The sequence below is a fragment of the Myotis daubentonii genome, chromosome 1 (assembly GCF_963259705.1).
Source record: "Myotis daubentonii chromosome 1, mMyoDau2.1, whole genome shotgun sequence".
In the NCBI taxonomy this organism is placed as follows: Eukaryota; Metazoa; Chordata; class Mammalia; order Chiroptera; family Vespertilionidae; genus Myotis; species Myotis daubentonii.
In genome coordinates, this window is record NC_081840.1 from 40,795,079 (window position 1) to 40,813,334 (window position 18,256).

The 18,256-nt window shown below is 43.8% G+C and overlaps 1 protein-coding gene and 1 long non-coding RNA gene across 13 annotated transcripts in view; one reads left to right on the plus strand and one right to left on the minus strand.

The window, feature by feature from the left end:
- TRIM9 (tripartite motif containing 9) overlaps window positions 1–1,738 on the plus strand; it is an 84,158-nt gene extending 82,420 nt beyond the window's left edge. For all 12 annotated transcript variants that reach the window (XM_059696059.1, XM_059696079.1, XM_059696095.1 and 9 more), the window contains one exon: window positions 996–1,738. In XM_059696059.1, the coding sequence (XP_059552042.1) occupies window positions 996–1,058 (63 nt within the window). In that variant the 3' untranslated portion in view covers window positions 1,059–1,738. The remainder of the gene's footprint in view (window positions 1–995) is intronic.
- LOC132234862 (uncharacterized) overlaps window positions 1–18,256 on the minus strand; it is a 213,650-nt gene that overhangs the window by 176,995 nt on the left and 18,399 nt on the right. The gene's annotated exons all lie outside the window — the stretch shown is intronic.

The window sequence follows — 18,256 nt, forward strand, 5'->3', positions numbered from 1 at the left end:
CAGCCACAGCTAGGACTTGGGCTTTCATTTCCCTCTTGAGCTGGAACTCTCATTGTCAGTGTGAATCTCACTCAGCAAATGGCTACCTTAAGATAGGGCTTGAGAGTCAAAACACTGCAGGTAATTTTTGCTCTACTCAGAACCACAGTCTTGGGAGCTACTTAAAAAAATCCATTGTTGTCTTCAGGATGTACAGTAGAAGTGATGCCTGCCCAGTGACCTCTGCCCTCCTCTCTTCTTGCAACTAGCTGAGTTTTTCTGGGAGGCTGTAAATTTAATCTATCAAGCTCAGCCTCTACATTGGTAAAAAGGAAACCATAAAATACCCTAGAAGTGAGCCTTGGAAAACCTCGTTCAAAGTTTTCCACAGTATTAACTGCTCTGAGTATCTTTAGATCAAAGACTCTTGGGCTGGGGAAGACGAGGCCAAGAACGGGAACGATGGCAGTACTGTGCGGAGTGAATCTAGCCTCGTCCATGGCGGTATGAGGCTGGACAGAAATCAGTGAAACAGCATTAAGTGCCCATATTTCTTCACACCCGACAATCATCTATGCAATCCCCAAAGGAAAGGCTTATCCTCATTGGAATAACTAGTGGGCAAGTAATAAAGGAAGGGTTGCCTGCTTATCTGTTCTCTAACCATGGACTTGGCAATGATCACTACCATGTGGCCAACAGGCTTTGCTACCTGCAGATCAATGCCTCAGTCTTTAGTCATAAGGAACACAATCTCTCCAGAATCTTAACATGAGGACCATAGTATCGAGTGTCTCCAGGATGACCACCATGATGACCAGGTTCCTAGCACAGGCTGAATTCTACTACAATTCTCTTCAACGTGTTCTAGGGTATGGGTTAAAGAAGAGTGAGCAGATCCCTTTTGAATTAGGAACACACCCACTGTGCCCTGGGAAGGAGGGTGCAGGGGGCGGGGGCGGGGGCGGGGGCAGGGTCCTGCCTGTGCCTCCAGGACTCACAGTCTCTTCCCCCAGGTCACACTCCACACCGGGCTCCCAGTCCCTGACTTCTACTCCAGCAGAGCATCAATAGCCTAAGGATGGGCCGTGGAAGCGCCAGCTGCCTGCTCTTCCCTCCACCTGAGAAGCAACTGCAAGGAGCTCAGCCAGAGCGTGGTGGGATGCCAGAGAGCTGGAAGGAGAGGGAGAAGGAGGAGGGCAAAGCTGGTCCTCTATGCTCGTTACACCCCACAGCTCCGCCCCTTCCCTTCCAACCTCTCTCTTGCTGTAATGCCTGCGTGCGCTCCCATGTTCAGCAATTCCAACCAGCGAAGGACCCAGACAGCCCATGTGTCGCTTCGTTTCCTCTCTCAGATTTTGCTTTTAGTTAACTTCATTTTTATGTAGGTGAGTTACATTGTGTTTCCCTGCTGGTCGTGTTATCAGTGACATATGGAACTGGCCCTGCCAAGAGGAAATTCCCCTGATAACTTGTTTTCTTAAGCTTTCTGTCAGAGGTTGTAGGGAGAGGTAGGGAAGAAGGAGCTGAATTTGGAGCCTGCAGTTTACCTCCTAGAATGTCCTTGCCCTGCTACCCCTCGTGCAGTGTTCGCTCTGCATAGCTGATCTTTGGGGGGTGGACAGAGTGAAGGTAGCCTTGAAAAGTTTCCTTATCCATTGAAGCACAAAAGGATCAGCTACACAGCTACATCGTGGGTAGGGCCGTTAGGATAGCTGGGTCATTAGGACAGGCCAGAACCCTGGTCATTGAATGAAAACGGAAAGTCTCCAGACACAAACAGACCAGGGCACTTAACAATTTGGTTCATTTCTTTAATACAAGTTTTTGACTGAGAGCCTACGATGGACCAGGCACTATTCTAGACACAGGAGACTGGTGAGTACACAGGTGTGGTCTCTGTCCTCCTAGGAGAACAACCCAAAATAAAATGATAGCAAATTGTTACAACTAGAAAGGAAGTAAACAAGGGAAAGAGAGGCTCATTGGCAAGATCTTTTGAACCCCCTGCCATGATGCTAAAAATCCACATATTTTGGCCATAGCACCAGAAACATACCCACTCAATGCCTTTTCCACCGTGCTGTTTTAATTAGGGTACCTGCTGCCATTCATCACAGAGCCCTTCCTTAGTAGAAATGATGTCAGCATTCTTATTGGTTAATGCTGCAATGATACTAAGCCTTAAAAATGTATGGGGGGGGGGGCAGGGGAGGGTGGGGATAGTGGCCAGAGGAGGTGGGCCCGTCCTCAGTAGTGGGAATCTTGGGTTTCGGGCCATCTTATCGCATTCTCAGGATAAACACGCTCACCCCACGTACTACTCTCTGTGCCTGTGACAGATGAACAAATCCATCCTCTCTGCTGCCATTACAACCTGCCTTCCTGGAGCTGTTCAAATAATGTTTGGAAGAAAATGAAATTGTATGCAATTGCTATGAGTGATAGCAAAGTAATAATGCTTGTTACTCCTATAGAGGGAGACTGACATGTGACATCCCCTTCAGATTCTTTAGTTTAACATGACATTTTAGAAAATGTAGGACCTGGAAAGATGTTCTGATTAGTGGTCTACATATTCGCCAGTGAGCCAAGAAATTCACCATGAAAAAAACAACAACACACACACACACAACAAGAATAACAAATAAAAGGGAAGAGGTAGGATGGGACAGCTAACAAATTAAAGTTTTGGCAAAAAAAGTAACATATGTAAATAGCTACTGGTTTGGTTTTGTGCTTACCTGATTTAGATTAGTTCTCTCAGTTACAGTTTCTCTAGTCACGTGTACCTAATTTATTGAATGGGTGCTATCCTGTTTCCGTCCGTCCTGGTTTCTCTTGGCTACAGAAATCCTCTGTTGCAGGGCAACTCTAGTTTGATATTTGATTTACTCTCCAAATGAGACTCGATGGCTGGGCCGCTGTAGACTCATAGTTACCCTTGTTCTTTATGAAATTCATCCTGCTAATTAGATTTCTAGTGACTTGTAACACGTAGTTTACACAGAATTGCAAGACTGGAAGCTGCTGTACTAGAAAAAAATGATCTTTCTGGTGTGCCAATAAATGATTTTTATGAGAGAACATGATATGTGTCTTTAGAATCTCTTTTTTTTTTTTTTTTTTTTTTGCCTATTTGGGACTGACGATTCACCTTTGTCAAGGCAACGTTTCTTCAGTAGAGTGTAATTGGAAAGTCCCCCAGAGCTCTTGAAAGCACCTGTGATTTACCCTTTTCTCCTGGGCGCTGGCAGTGTCTCCTGGGAGCACGCAACTCCTCAGTCTTAACTTCGAGGGAAGCTTTTATTCAGTGGTTCTCAACCTTCCTAATGCCGCGACCCTTTAATACTACAGTTCCTCATGTGGTGGTGACCCCCAATTTGTTACAAATTGAACATAATTAAAGCATAGTGATTCATCACAAAAACAATATGTAATTATATATGTGTTTTCTGATGGTCTTAAGCGACCCCTGTGAAAGGGTCGTTCGACCCCCCAAAGGGGTCGTGACCCACAGGTTGAGAACCGCTGGTTTAGATGCAGGTGGGGTCTGCTCCAACCACTGGGGACTGACTTTAAGGAAGCTGCTCCTGAAGAAGCCACAGACCCGTACTGCAAAATACAGTGTCGCTGACCTTTCCAAGCCTCGTTCCTTCAACATTCCTTTGAATGTTTATGTGGCTAAATACAATTGTTTTTGTGTGCATTCGGATGGCTAAGCAATACGGGTGTTTTTAAATCATTACAACCTATGGATCTCCTTTGCATTGTTAGTAGCTTCTCAAAATAAACTGCCTTTGTTCTTCATGAAAAGAAAAACATCACCTAAAAGTGTGTGATCCAGGCTACTCGCTCAGAGCGGCGCATCAGGCAGGTGGCAGCAGCTGCTGCTCGGCCAGGTTTCTGCTCCTTCCTCTTTTCTCATCACCTCCGCCCCTCCCCTGTGCTTTTTTCTTCCTCTCCTATTGGTCCCACCTCTCCTCTGTTTTTTCTCTCTTTTGTTCACTCCCTAATGGAACACTTTGGCTCATTTTTTTACTCTTCTCATGGTACTAAGGTTAATGGAACTTCTGATTCCTGCTATGTTCTCAGAGGAGCGACTAAGTGATTTACAAGAAATCCTCCCATTTTCTGGAGATGAGATCCTGTTTTTCTGCCTCCAATGTGTGCATTAATCTTTCGCCCATCTAGTCAACCTATTGATAAGGCAGGAGGCCTTGCTTTGGAATCAGGATTTCTGATTACAAATCGAGGGAACTTCAGCTAAATAAGTTCTCAGATCACATTACTGTGTAATTTATATGAATACATATATGAATTTATATGAATAATTTATATGTATGCTAAAGACACCTGCATATAGTCTTCAAATATGTGTGCCAGCTACTTCCACTGAGTTTGGTGTTTATGGAACCTTAGGTCTGACATACATCACACATAACTGAGGCTACCTGCATCTGGTCTTTGTCTGAAGAGCCAGCTTTTTGGATACACGCAGAATGTGGGGTGTTTTGAACAATGGAAGCAGCTAATTACACAGAAACAGCCCTGGCCGGTTGTTCAGTGGTTAGAGCATCAGGCCTTGGACTGAAGGGAAATGGTTTTGATTCCCAGTCAAGGGCACCTACCTGAGTTGCAAGTTCCATCCCTGACCCTGGTCAGGGCACAGGCAGAAGGCAACCAATCGATGTCTCTCTCACATCGATGTTTCTCCCTCTTTGTCCTCCTCCCTCCCTTTCACTCTCTCTAAAAATCAATGGAAAGAATATCCTTGTGTGAGGATTAACAAAAAATGAAACATACAGACAAATAAAATAAATACACAGAAACATCAGTCTGGTACTTTGCATTTATTATCTGCTCCACTCTGCCACAGCTGTGCTAAGCTCAGAGAAGCTGCAGGTGTAGAGTTAGGTATCACAGAATTAGAAAGTGGGGATGGCTGCATAACCTTGTGAATACAGTAAAAATCACTGAATTGTACACTTTAAAAGAGCGAAGGGCCATGTTGGACAAGACCAGGACTCTCCTTGCAGCCTCCCTCACACCACACCTAACAGTCCGTTCCTATTTCACCAAACCCGTCCTCTAAGGCAGTGGTTCTCAACGTTGGCTGCACATTAGAATCACCTGGGAACCTTTTTAAAATCCTGATTTCTGGCCCTCATCCTCCGGAAATTCTGTTTCTCACCCCATAACAAAGAAACAGAATTTCCGGAGGATGAGGCCCAGAAATCAGGATTTTAAAAAGTTTCCCAGGTGATTCTAATGTGCAGCCAAGGTTGAGAACCACTGCTCTAAGGTAAAGCCCAAAGCAGAGGGGGAAGGGTAGCAGCTGACCCCTGACCCTACCTTTTCTTTCCCTTCCCACTTCCCCACATTCTCTACCTTCCTAACAGGGACTTTAACCTGCCCCTTCCCTGAGGGCCATCATGTTGGAGAGAGTAGAAAACCTGGCTACCATTAAGGAAGCAATTCCAAATAGCGCTTACATCAAGCATGTCAAATTTGGGGCCCGCAGGCCGCATGCCTTGTTTATTTGGCTGGTGTTAGCCTTTGAGTTTGACATGCTTGGCTTACATACTCCCTGTGGTTATGAATCTTGTTCACATATTTTTCCTTCTCCCACAGGTAAAAATACCGTGAAATCTAAAAGGGTTAATATTGTGGCTGATAATCTTGCCTTTTTCCTCCCAACAACTTTTCTGGAATTCCCTAATAATTAATGAAGACAATGGAAATAATTTCAGTAATAAGCATGGCTGGATGTTAAATGTTAATTACCTGCTTATCAACTTACAAACTATCGTTGTAGTTTTTTAATCCTCACCCAAGGAAATGTTTATTGATTTTAGAAAGAGAAGAAGGGAGAGGGAGAGAGAGAAAAAAAAACATCGATGTGAGAGAGAAACACTGATAGTTGCCTCCTGCGTGTGCCCCAACCGGGGATCGAACCCGCAACCTAGGCATGTGCCCCGAAAGGGAATTACACCCGCAAACTTTGGGTGTATGGTACAATGCTCCCATCAACTGAGCCACCCAACCAGGACCAAACCATCTTTTGATGTATGACCATGATTTTCAATGTGTTTGACGAAGGAAACCATAAAGCTAAAGAAACCATCTTGAAGAGGGAAGCTTCATGAAGGTATAAACCTGGGCTTCTCTACCGTGGCTAAAAATCTCTAATAAGGGCAAAATTCTCTAATAAGGACATATGCATTTATATATGTCCTGCACCAAGAAAGGGACACACGTGAGAGAAAGCATGTAAAAGTGCTTTGCACAATAAAGATGGAAGACATGTTGATACAGGATGAATTACTGTAACCTCTGCACTCTGCATGGCAGACAAGCCTGAGAGCAGTCGTGCAGTGGCTGAGAGCAGTTTCCGGCAGCGACTGACTCCTGGCCCTGGCCCTGGCTCCAAGGTGTGCCAGCTGCGTGCCCTGGCGCAAGCGATGAAACATCTCCAAAGTGGAGAGAATCATAGATTTTTTTGAGGGTTAAATCAAATAATACATGTAAGACACTCTGAACAATACCTGGCCCACAATGAGTGAGTGCTATGGTATTTTATTTGCGTGCAATTCGTTAATAGTGCCACAGTGCTGTCCCTCCCCACCACCACCCTTTTTGTTTGTTTGTTAATCCTCACCCATGGATATTTTTTCCATTGATTTTTTTAGGGAGGGAAGGAAAGAGGGAGTGAGAGAGAGAAACATTGATGTAACGGAGGCACATGGATTGGTTGTCTCCCACACGTACCCTGACTGGAGCCAGGGATAAAACCTGCAACCAGGTGTGTACCCTTGACCGGGAATCGAACCTGAGACCCCTCTGTGCTCAGACTGCCGCTCCAATCACTAAACCCCTCCCTTTTTTATTACTAAGATCCCATTTGAGTGTGAATAATAATTCTTACCATCATCTTCTTGGGAGACAATGCCTATTTTTGGAACTTGACAAAATGTTTGTTAAATCCTTCTGCAAAAATCAGTGAAAGAATGTAGGCAAGAAAACTCTGAGAAAAGGTAGTAACTTGACTTGTAGGACACATTAAAATCTATTTCAAAGCCCCAATAATCAAAGTGGTGTAATATTCCTACACTCAACTACAAGATAACTCAGACATAGAAATTTTAGTAGATGTTGAATAGAGAATCACAATGGAGGAAATGAAAATTATTCAAAACTGTTGAAAAATATTATTTGAAAACTGGCTATTTGGAAAGCAAAACTATATCCTTAATCACAACATTTCCCAGATGGTAAGGTGTTAAACATAAAATATTTAAAACTGTAACAAACCAGAAGAGAATGCTAATATTCATCTGATCTTCCTCAAGGCGGCTTAAGTCACTGTAAAGTACTTTATGCAAATGTGTATCAGTTTTCTAGGACTCCTCTCCAACTTACATTTTACATTGCGAACTCTTCTTTGCCTATGTATCATAGCCATCTGTTTTCTTCTTTAGTTACCTGGGTCCATCTTTTTCCTGTCGGAACGCACATCTAGTACTAAAGATTTATGGAGTGTATTGATTTATTGCTAGGCTGCCATTTAACAAGTTCCCTTTAAGGAAAGACTGAGGCGTGAAATATGAGCTACTCTGCACTCTGTTTCTGGGCCGTATTTTCAACCTAATGGTTAATGAGTTTACCATGAACAAGCCACCTGAGGTAATGAGATCCTCGTGGTTCCTCCACGATGCTGACTTCCACATGTGATCTGTGAGAAAACCACTCCACTCCATAGCTTCTCCTAATTGCCTGGTAGGCTGTGTGGCTATCAGATATGAAGAAATAAGTCTCCCGTCGTATCGGTTGGGCAGGTTTAAAATGACGAGCAGGTGAAGGTTAATTGCAGCTTCTCAAGGGATCGGCTTCATGGTTGGCAACACCACAGACTTTGCAGAATATGTGAACCTTAACTATCTAGGCACAGTGACGCACTCAGACCTGACAGACCTGCAGAAAAATGACAAATTTCTATCAGAAAGACATCAATCTTAGAAACCTCAAGGATCAGACAAAACTTCATGCCATTATTAAATTCTAGGTCTTCGAGATTCCAACTAAGACCAAGAATTAAGGTGTCGTGCAGTTACCACTTACAATACATATACTGTGTGTAAACCAGTTGTCCATCACCAGGTTGAGGGGACGCTTGGTGTTAAGAGAATTGAGCATCTGCTCTCCATGCCTTGGGCATGGACAGAGACTCTCAGGGGATCAGATGAAGCACTGAGGCCAGTCCAGGGGCAGTGGGGAGGTCAAAGCAGGGCCTCAAAGGAAAGAGGAGAGAACGGGACGCAGGGGCAGACCCAGTAGCAATGATGGTCAAACGCACGTCACAGGTGCTTCTTTGCTTTAGGAGTCTCGGGTCTCAGGCTTCATCCTTAATGCTCTTCAGGTGTGTGGCAGTAACTAAAGGAAACGTAGTCATCACTGGGGCGCATTCCTAGTAGAAACTTTCAAAGACACTATAAAAGAGCGTATTTTTATTGATTTGAGAGAGAGAGAGAGGGAGGGAGGGAGAGAAGAAGGAGGAGGAGGAAGAGAAGGAGAGAGAAGGAGAGAGAGAGAGAGAGAGAGAGAGAGAGAGAGAGAGAGAGAGAGAGAGAGAGAGAAACATCCATCTGTTGCCTCCCATACACACCTGCCTGGGCTGGGGATTGAACCCGAAACCCCGGTATATGCCCTGACGAGGAATCAAATCCGCAACCATTTTGGTGTACAGGATGACGTTCAACCAACTGAGCCACCCGGCCAGGCTATTTTGCATCTTGATTTTTGTTTTTTTCACACGTTAACAGCTCTGCAATGAAGACACATCTTACGTGTGTCCAAAGAAACGCCTCAGCTACTAGCAAAGTGATGGTTCTCGGCCTCCACTGCATATGGAAATCATCTGGAGAACTTTACAAATACTCTACCAGGCTGCTAGTTCCATTGGTCTGGAATGCAGCCTGAGAATGTGGGATTTTTTAAGTTCCCACGGTGATTTCAACCTGCAGCCAAGGTTGAGAATGCAGACGTAAGGACTGAGTGGGTGGCCTGTAGTCAGGCGGTTGTTACTGCCTGTACATTTGGGAAGTTAATAGGATGCAGGGGTGGGGGGCACCAGTTCATCAGTCTGTTACTTCTGTGAGTTATTTGCTTTGGTAGCTGATCAATTTAAATTCGCATGACTGTCACTTAAAACGTCTTTTAAAAGATTCCACTATAGCCGAAACCGGTTTGGCTCAGTGGATAGAGTGTCGGTCTGCGGACTGAAAGGTCCCAGGTTCGATTCCTGTCAGGGGCATGTACCTGGGTTGCGTGCACATCCCCAGTGGGAGATGTGCAGGAGGCAGCTGATTGATGTTTCTCTCTCATCGATGTTTCTGACTCTCTATCTCTCTCCCTTCCTCTCTGTAAAAAATCAATAAAATATATTTTTTAAAAAAAAGATTCCACTATAATACAAGATAGATTTATTTTTAAATTTGGACATGTGCAAAATTAATACTCATACACTGGATAATACAATTGAAGAAAGTAATAATTGCCAAAATTCTGAAAACAAATCACAGATTTGTATTTGTTGGTACCAACTGACATGTCAAGAATTACCATTCATATGTCCAAATCTGTTAAAAAGTTTCCAGCTACCTTTACTTATACCTACAACTCAAAAGCAATGATACAAACCAAGTAGCTGAAAGGGAAATACAAACAAAAACCCACACACAGCCCACAGTATTCTCTGATATGTGTTTAAATTATTCCTCAGCAACACAAATCTGCTAACAAGGTCCAGAGCATGAGCAGGTGTTCCCGTCACATCATGTGTAACTGCCTATGGCCACACTTGATGGGCATTTAAGACCTCGATTGTGCTGGCCACTCTGAAGAAGCAAAGACCACATATTTGTGGGAATGAATGTGCTCTATTATAAACTAGGTTTTTAAAAAGTTGTGTACATTTAATGTTGTATTTGTTTGCTTTTCTTCAAAAGAGCCAATTTTAAGTCAGTTGTGCATTTTATAATCTCTGACAAAGGCATCTTACAATTGAGAAATACTCTAATAATATTAGTAGCCATATAGTGAATCTTATTGTGTTCCATGCAAGGCATGAAGGGCTTTAAGTGAATCATTTCATTTAATCCTCATGTGACTTACGCGTTTTTATTATTAGCGTTTTAGAAATGAGAAAACTGAAGTAGGAAAGGGTTAAGTAATTTGCCCAAGGTCACACAGCAGGCAAGTGTTAGAGCCAGGATTTGAACTCAAATAGCCTCACCCTAGGATTTGTGCTCTTAACCACTTGGTTACAGGACATTGTGATTGCTACACATAGGATGTAACACATACACCACACTCATTCAGTCAATAAATATTAAGTACTAAACAGTTTTAACTACCAGGGGTAGCAGTGAACAAAATAGACAAGGTCTCTATCTTCTTAGGCCTGATATTCTAATAGGGAAATGCAAAGGAAGGAAGGAAGGAAGGAAGGAAGGAAGGAAGGGAGGGAGGGAGGGAGGGAGGGAGGGAGGGAGGGAGGGAGGGAGGGAGGGAGGAGGGGAGAGGGAGAGAGGGGAAGGAGGAAGAAAGGGAGTTCAAGATAATTTCAAATAGTAATAAATAGCAGAAATCAAACAGGCTAATGAGTTAGAAAGTTTTGGGGTGGTCAGCAATTGTCTCTCTGAGAAGGTGACGTTCAGGCTGACGGGCCAGGGGTAGAAACCTGAAAGCAGTAATAAGCTGGTTATGTCCAAGGAACTACCCAGAAGCAGTACAGCCGACAGGTAGGAAGAGAGAGGAGAGGGGGCCAGATGGGCAGGACCAAACCACGGGGGCTCCGCAGGCCAAGTACACCAGTTACCAAACACCCGAACCTGACTCTGGCTGACCTAAAGGCACACAAGGAAGGCACTAGAGTGGTACAGGCCAGCTCAGAAGGATGGGAACCTGGGCAGCTCCGGGAACTGAGGGGCAGGAACTGATAAACAGGAGGCCTTATCCAAACCCCAATCTGCCACCACCCTTCCCCCATCCACTCCACAAAAGCTCCCCTCTTTCTCATCTTTTTGTCTCTGTTCAAGATTTGACTCCAGAAGTACAGGGTCTGATTTTGCCTGCGTCCTGTGTCTGCACTTAGGGAAGGGAGGACAGGACATCATGGCTTAGAACCCCAACCCCTGCACCCGCTCTGACTGCTGTCGGAAAAGCGGGCATGGGTGCTGGCAGCAAAACGAGCAAAGTGGCAGCTTCAGTCTCTGTCATGCTTTGAATGAATGAGTGCTGCTTACACCTGTGCCTTCACTTGCTGGGATGTGTTCTTCGTTTTACAAAAGCCAATGTTTTAGAAATAGCAGGAAGCAAGGAGGCTCACATTCAATCCATGCAGAGAATAAAGAGTGAAGGAGGAAATTCTCTTCAGTATTGACTTTATGTCTCAGAATATCAAACGCTCACAACTGATTTAGCTCAAAAAACAACAGAACTTCCACCATCCAGTCGAAACTGGGGCCACAGCCAATATTACCTAATACATCTTTTCCAAGCAATAAACACAAGAAATTGCTGCCTCTCTGCTACGCAAAACTGAACTGGGAAATTTTTTGCATGGCAGAAAGATCCACACAGCTGATAAGAGAAAAAATCATTCCTGGGGTATTGCTGATCTGGATGTCTGGACTTCCAAGTCAGAAAAACCGGGTTCCCAGCCCAGGTCAACCACTTATTAGATACGAGTTTAGAAAAGTTAATCTAATCTTAATCAGCCTTACTTTGTCACAAACAAGAAGTAATAATACCTACAGGAGAGGGTGATTGTGAGGATCAAGTTAGAATATATGGCAAGTGCCTGATGCAGCACCTCATTGGGATTCCTGTTCATTAAGCTCTTGTTGATCTTTGCAATGGAAAGCGGTCAGCATGTAATTAAAAACACATTGCTAGAATGTTTGCAGAGTGCATGTGGAGGGGAGAAGATTTACAAAAGGTTTTGAATAATTTTAAAAGTTCACGCCAGTGTTTCTTAGGGCAAGTAATAATTGCTACTATTACTTTAGGGCTCACAGCGTGTGTCCTGTGCTATTCTAAATACTTCACTTTTATTAACTCACTTAATATACACAACAGCCTATCAGGTGGCATTACTATCATCCCTCATTTTAAAAATCAGGTGTATGTCATTTGCCCAAGGTCGCATAGCTGATAAGTGATAGAGCTGGGATTTGGACTCCCACATGTTGGTTCTGGATCCTTCATGCCTAACTATTCGGCTTTACTCTCCAAAGGGCAAAGGAGCACTGAATCCACACACCACCACTCCTCAGCGGGCTGCGCAACTTCCTCCCTTACATGCAAAGGTGTCCATTTGGGATTTGGAGTAACAGACTAAAAGTCCAATTTTAAAATTATGTGTTTGGTTGGTTCTCCAAAAATAAACTTTAAAAATTGGCAAGTTTTAAGTTTTGTGAGAAAAGTACTTTATGCAAATATGAGGTTTTCGAAGACAGGGACCAGGTCTTCTTCAATATTGTCCCATGTGCCCACTGTTCCCTATAAGCTGTTCCGAGTAAATGGACGCAAACCAACCGTAACCAATGAGCACAACTTTAGCACCTGGTACAGGTCAAGCTTCTCAGCGCCTCTGTTCATTGGAGTGGCATGCATGGCATGAAGAAGACGTCAGCTGGGATCAGGCCGTGGTCTGGGAGTAGAGGGAGATAGGTCTTCTCCCCATTTCCTAGAATAAATGTAAATGGTTTGTGTCCATGTGTTTGACTATTTTAGATACTTCGTATAAGTGGGGTCATGCAGTATTTGCCCTATGTGACTGGTTTACTTCATTTAGAATAATGTCCCCAAGATTCATCCATGTTGTTGGGTAGTATAGAATTTATTTATTTTTTTAAGCTGAAGAATATTCCGTTGTCTGAATATGCCATGTTTTCTTCATCAATTCATCCACAAATGGACATTTAGGCTGTGTCCATAGCTTGGCCATTGTGAATAATTCTGCAATGAACATGGGGGTGATAAAAACACATAGAATCAAAGAGTGGAATGATGGTTGCCAGAGGCTGGGGACGGGGTATTGGGGAATTACTAATCAACAGGCATAAAGTGTCAGCTAAGCAAGATGAATAAGTTCTAGAGATCTGCTATCAACATTGTACTTACAGTTAACAATACTGAATTGTGCACTTAAATTTTTCCCAAAAGAGTAGCTCTGATGTTAAGTGTTCTTGCCACAATAATAATTAAAAAAAATGTTTAAGGTTTATGTCCAGGACCTGAAGAAATTCTGATAAAGACCTGGTCTTCTTGCAACCTGGCCCTTGACCTTGGCCCTCTTGGAGAATCACCAAGCTGGGGGAAAGAGGCTCTGTTCTCTAAGTTTCATTGCCCATCAAGAATCCTCAAGGACAGAGGACAGAGTCCCAACTCCAGGTGAAACCCCAAAGTAAACATGGGGTCTCTTTGGCGCCCTCTCACTTTCCTTTCTGTGTCCACCACTTCTCACCCAGAATACAGTACCCGAGGCACTGAAAGCTTCCAACAGCTACAACATGCGCCATGCCTCAGGAGCCATTCTCAGCTCAATCTCTTTTCCATTTCCCTCATTAATCAAATTTTCCAGTCTTAAATTTCTGGGTTTTTGCTATATCAGTTTCTTACAACTCCCCACTAAGATATCCATATAAGCTTCTTTTTAAAAATATACATTTTTATTGATTTCAGAGAGAAAGAGAAAGGGTGAGAGAAATAGAAACATCAGTGATGAGAGAGAATCATCGATTGGCTGCCTCCTGCACGCCCTCATGTGGGATGGAGCCCACAACCCAGACATGTGCCCTGACCAGGAATCAAACTTTGACCTCCTGGTTCATGGGTCGATGCTCAACCACTGAGCCAACCCGGCTGGGCATCCATACAAGCTTCAACAGCATGAGAAAGCCTATCCATTATTTGACAGTGCCTAAAAAGAATCTAGACCAGTGATGGCGAACCTTTTGAGCTCAGCGTGCCAGCATTCTGAAAAACCCTAACATAACTCTGGTGCCGTGTCACATATAGAAATTTTTGTATATTTGCAACCGTAGTAAAACAAAGACTTATTTTTGATATTTATTTTATATATTTAAATGCCATTTAACAAAGAAAAATCAACCAAAAAAATGAGTTCGCGTGTCACCTCTGACACGTGTGTCATAGGTTCGCCATCACTGATCTACTAATGTCAACAGAAAGAAAGCTGAACTGCACAATGTAATTGTGGCCAAGAGGCAAAGGAAACCTGTTGAAATAAACAGACTGCACCCCTGGGACAGAGCAGCATGATCACCTTGAAGGGAGAGAAAAAGAAGCTTGGGTCATCCCCACCCCATCAGCACCCAGCTCAGAAATGCAGGGTCTGCACAGAATAATACCCAGGGAGCTATGCCCTGCTGCAGGCAAGGGGGCACCCACCCCCCTCTTGTTGTACCCATTCAGGACCATGCCTCTCAGGACACACACTGTTGTAGGCAGAGGGTTGCTAGCAAATGAGGGCTGAGGAGGAAAGACCTTCAGAGGCCAGCCATGCCAAGGGTGTTTTGCTAATGTTGCTGAAGATAAAAATTATTTTTCTCAGTGAAGCAGAACAAAGGAGTGGGAGTTGGGAGCAGGATGGCTAGAAGGTAAGGGTTTTTAAACTGCAACCATTGCTGCACTGAGGACACTATAGACAACTGCTTTGGGGGGAAACTGCTTTTTTCTGTTCCCCTCACCCCTTCATTCGTTAAAATGCTTTAAAGGGACCTCTGATTACGTGAAAGGAAGGGCCCGGCCCAGCCCAGCAGGCTGACTGAGAGAATGTGGAGCTGACTGTTCTGCTGCAGTAACGTGTTGCCTCTTTGTGCGGATAGGGTGTGAGCACAGGGGTTTGTTTGTTGTTTCTTTTGTCGTTGTTGTTGTTTGTTGTTCATTTTGAGGGACTCCCTTTTCCTCCTGGCAGCCCAGAGGTTTCAGCTGGGGGTCTCAAGAGGACAAAAGGGTGGATAAAGACACTCTAAAAGGGTGGTCTCCAGGAACATGGAATCAGAGTAGGACCCAAGGAAAGAAACAGCCAGCAAGGAATTCCCTCTGACAGTGTTTGCCGAATGGTCTGTGGGCACAGTGATGCCAGGTGTCTGATTTTAAGATACTTCCTGTGTGGTGAGCTATTTCTCTTCTATTACCACCACACACACCCCACCAAGTCTTTAAAGAGGCTCCCTTAGCTTATAGAACTAGGACCCGTGTTAAGCGAAAAGTGCCTCCATGCTCGAGACGAAGTGATTTGGAGGTTGGAGAGTCATGCAGAATGCCCAGGATTTATTCTGACTACCATTGTGTTGTATTCATATAATGGAACCCAATGCAACAATGAAAACATATGATGTTTGACAAGAAATGTACAGACACAATGTTGAGTAAAAGAAGTCAGGCAAAATGGAGACGTACTCTCCGATTTCATTTACACCTTGTTAACGCCGCCAGAGGTGAGGTGCAATGTGGGAAACCAGGATAGTGATTGGGAGGGGTCACCAGAGAGGCTTCCAGCTGCTCATAATGCCTGTAGCTCAGTCTGGGTGGGTTGCACACAAATTCTTCACTTGTCAAAATTCATTGCAATACGGACTTAAGATATATCTGTCTGTAAGTATGTTTCACTGCTATAAAAATATTACCCAAAAAGGGGGGTTTTCAAAGAGCTTATACAGGATGGGATGAAAGTGGGTTTACAATTGTTCATGTGGAAAATAATACAATATTAATAAATTATACAAGAATAAACTCTGTATTTCCCATACTCATATCTGTAAGCCTACTTTTGCCCCACCCTGTATATCAAAAGAGAAACAGTTATGGTTGTTTTAGTAAATTTCTCTATATCTAAGAATCTGACTAATAGAAGGTACATAATACCTACTTCTCTAGTTCTTAGGAGACTTTTTTTGTTTGTTTTTGAGTCAGAAGACACCTCATGAATCCAGCAAAGGTCACTGGTATTGCTCCTACTGGCCTTTCCAACCCTCGAGCCCCAGCACATGAGCCCTGTGCTTCTGGGAGTCTCCAGAAGGTGTCTCCACCGGCCCGCAATCTGGCCGGCAGCACCTCAGCCCACTGAGCTCCCCCAGACCCGCCCCTGACTGTGCGGAATGAAAGGCAAGGATGCTCTCCTGTTCGCGTTAAAAGATAAAGCAGTGTTACCGGGATCTGAGCATTTTTTATAAAGCTAAGCAAGAAAATTCTTTTTTTTTACTGACTGGCCTCTTTGTCCAATGGAGCACATGCTTCTAGGTACATGCCCCAACCAGACTTCCTGCTGCCCTGACAACCAGGGCTTCTTCCTGGCTCAAGCTAATCAACAGGCGCTTTCTATTCTCAGGGTGAGTTCTCACCCAAGAAGCTCCTCAGCCTTGACTAGCCACCCACAGCTTCTAGACAAGCCTATAGGTACCTTAGCCCCAGCGATGGGCATGGCCTGACTGCTTTCCCGGTGACTCCAACTCCCCAGGGCACACCGACTTCACTCGGGCCTGTCTCACCACTTTGCAGACATGCCCATGCGGGCTTGAAAACCTGCGGAAGGCCCCAGCAAGCAGTGTAGAGGTCCAGTACTCTGCTACTGTACGCTCCTATGGTTCACTGGGAAGTCCAAGCCGCTAGCAGGCCCGACTTCTGTGTGTTCCGAATCTAGCATCCGAATGTAACGGTCCATGTCTTTTTATGTTTAAGATTGCATCAATGTTCTAGATCAGAATAAATTATTTTATTATTTTTTTTACAAGCTATATATTTTTTATTTTTATTTTTTATATTGCTTAAAGTAATACAAAGGGTATTACATATGTGTCCATTTTTCCCCCCACCCTAGACAGTCCCCTAGCCTCCCCTATACCCCAGTGTCTTATGTCCATTGGTTATGCTTATATGCATGCATACAAGTCCTTTGGTTGATCTCTTACCCCCCTACCTCCTGCCCCCCAACCCTCCCCGGCCTTCCCGCTGCAGTTTGACAATCTGTTTGAGGCAGCTCTGCCTCTGTATCTATTATTGTTCAAAAGTTTATAATGGTCTCTATTATCCATGAATGAGTGAGATCATGTGGTATTTTTCCTTCATTGACTGACTTATTTCACTTAGCATAATGCTCTCCAGTTCCATCCATGCCGTTGCAAATGGTAAGAGTTCCTTCCTTTTTACAGCAGCATAGTATTCCATCGTGTAGATGTACCACAGTTTTCTAATCCATTCATCTACTGATGGGCACTTAGGCTGTTTCCAGATCTTAGCTATGGTGAATTGTGCTGCTATGAGAATAAATTATTTTAGATTTCAATATATTTATATGTATATTTTGAAAGGGAGAGAGTACCATCTTTTTTATGCTCTGGCTAGAGTGATGAGAATAATCAATTTTTATTTATCTTCAGAATATGGGTAATGTTTTCACAGTGTTTTAGTGCATAAATGTCTGGAGCAAAGAAATAAATAAAGCAGAAAATTGCAATCACATCCTTTTCAGAACCACTCAATAGCCTGAGGTGTCAAGTTCAAATGGCAAATCCCTCCACCTGCTGGTGTAAGCCTGTCTCGTCCTCACACGGAATCTTTTCCTCAGAAATACAAGACAATTTGTCATGAAAAATGATGAAGGAAGTAAACTTCATATTTTCATCTTAAACCGGAAATGTGTAATGATTCAATAACTAAGATACTATAATGCAAGAGGGTAGAGGAGTAAATAGGACTTCCAGGAAGAAAAAAGAAACATCTGTTGGCTTCAAGACAAATACAAGATTGTCGTTCCTTCCTTGAACTTAGATAGCACTTAAGATCTGGGCTAATTGGGTTTTTTTTTCTCTAGTACATTCTGCCTTGAATTTTCATGTGAGCAAGTTGCCTTGACCTAGTTTAAAAGTTCTTGTAGCCCGGCTGGTGTGGCGCAGTGGTTGAGCACAGACTTATGAACCAAGAGGTCATCAGTTTGATTCCTGGTCAGAACATCAAGACACATGCCCAGGTTTGGCGGGGGGGGGGGGGGGGGGGGGAGTGGTGCAGGAGGCAGCCAATCAATAATTCTCTCTCATCATTGATATTTCTTTCTCCCTCTCCCTTCCTCTCTGAAATCAAAAGTATATATATTTTTAAATGACCACTCCCACAATAAGTATATAGATTTATACTTAAGTATGGGGTAGGGGAGGGGGTAACGGGAGGGCATCAGTTCCCAGAAAACAAG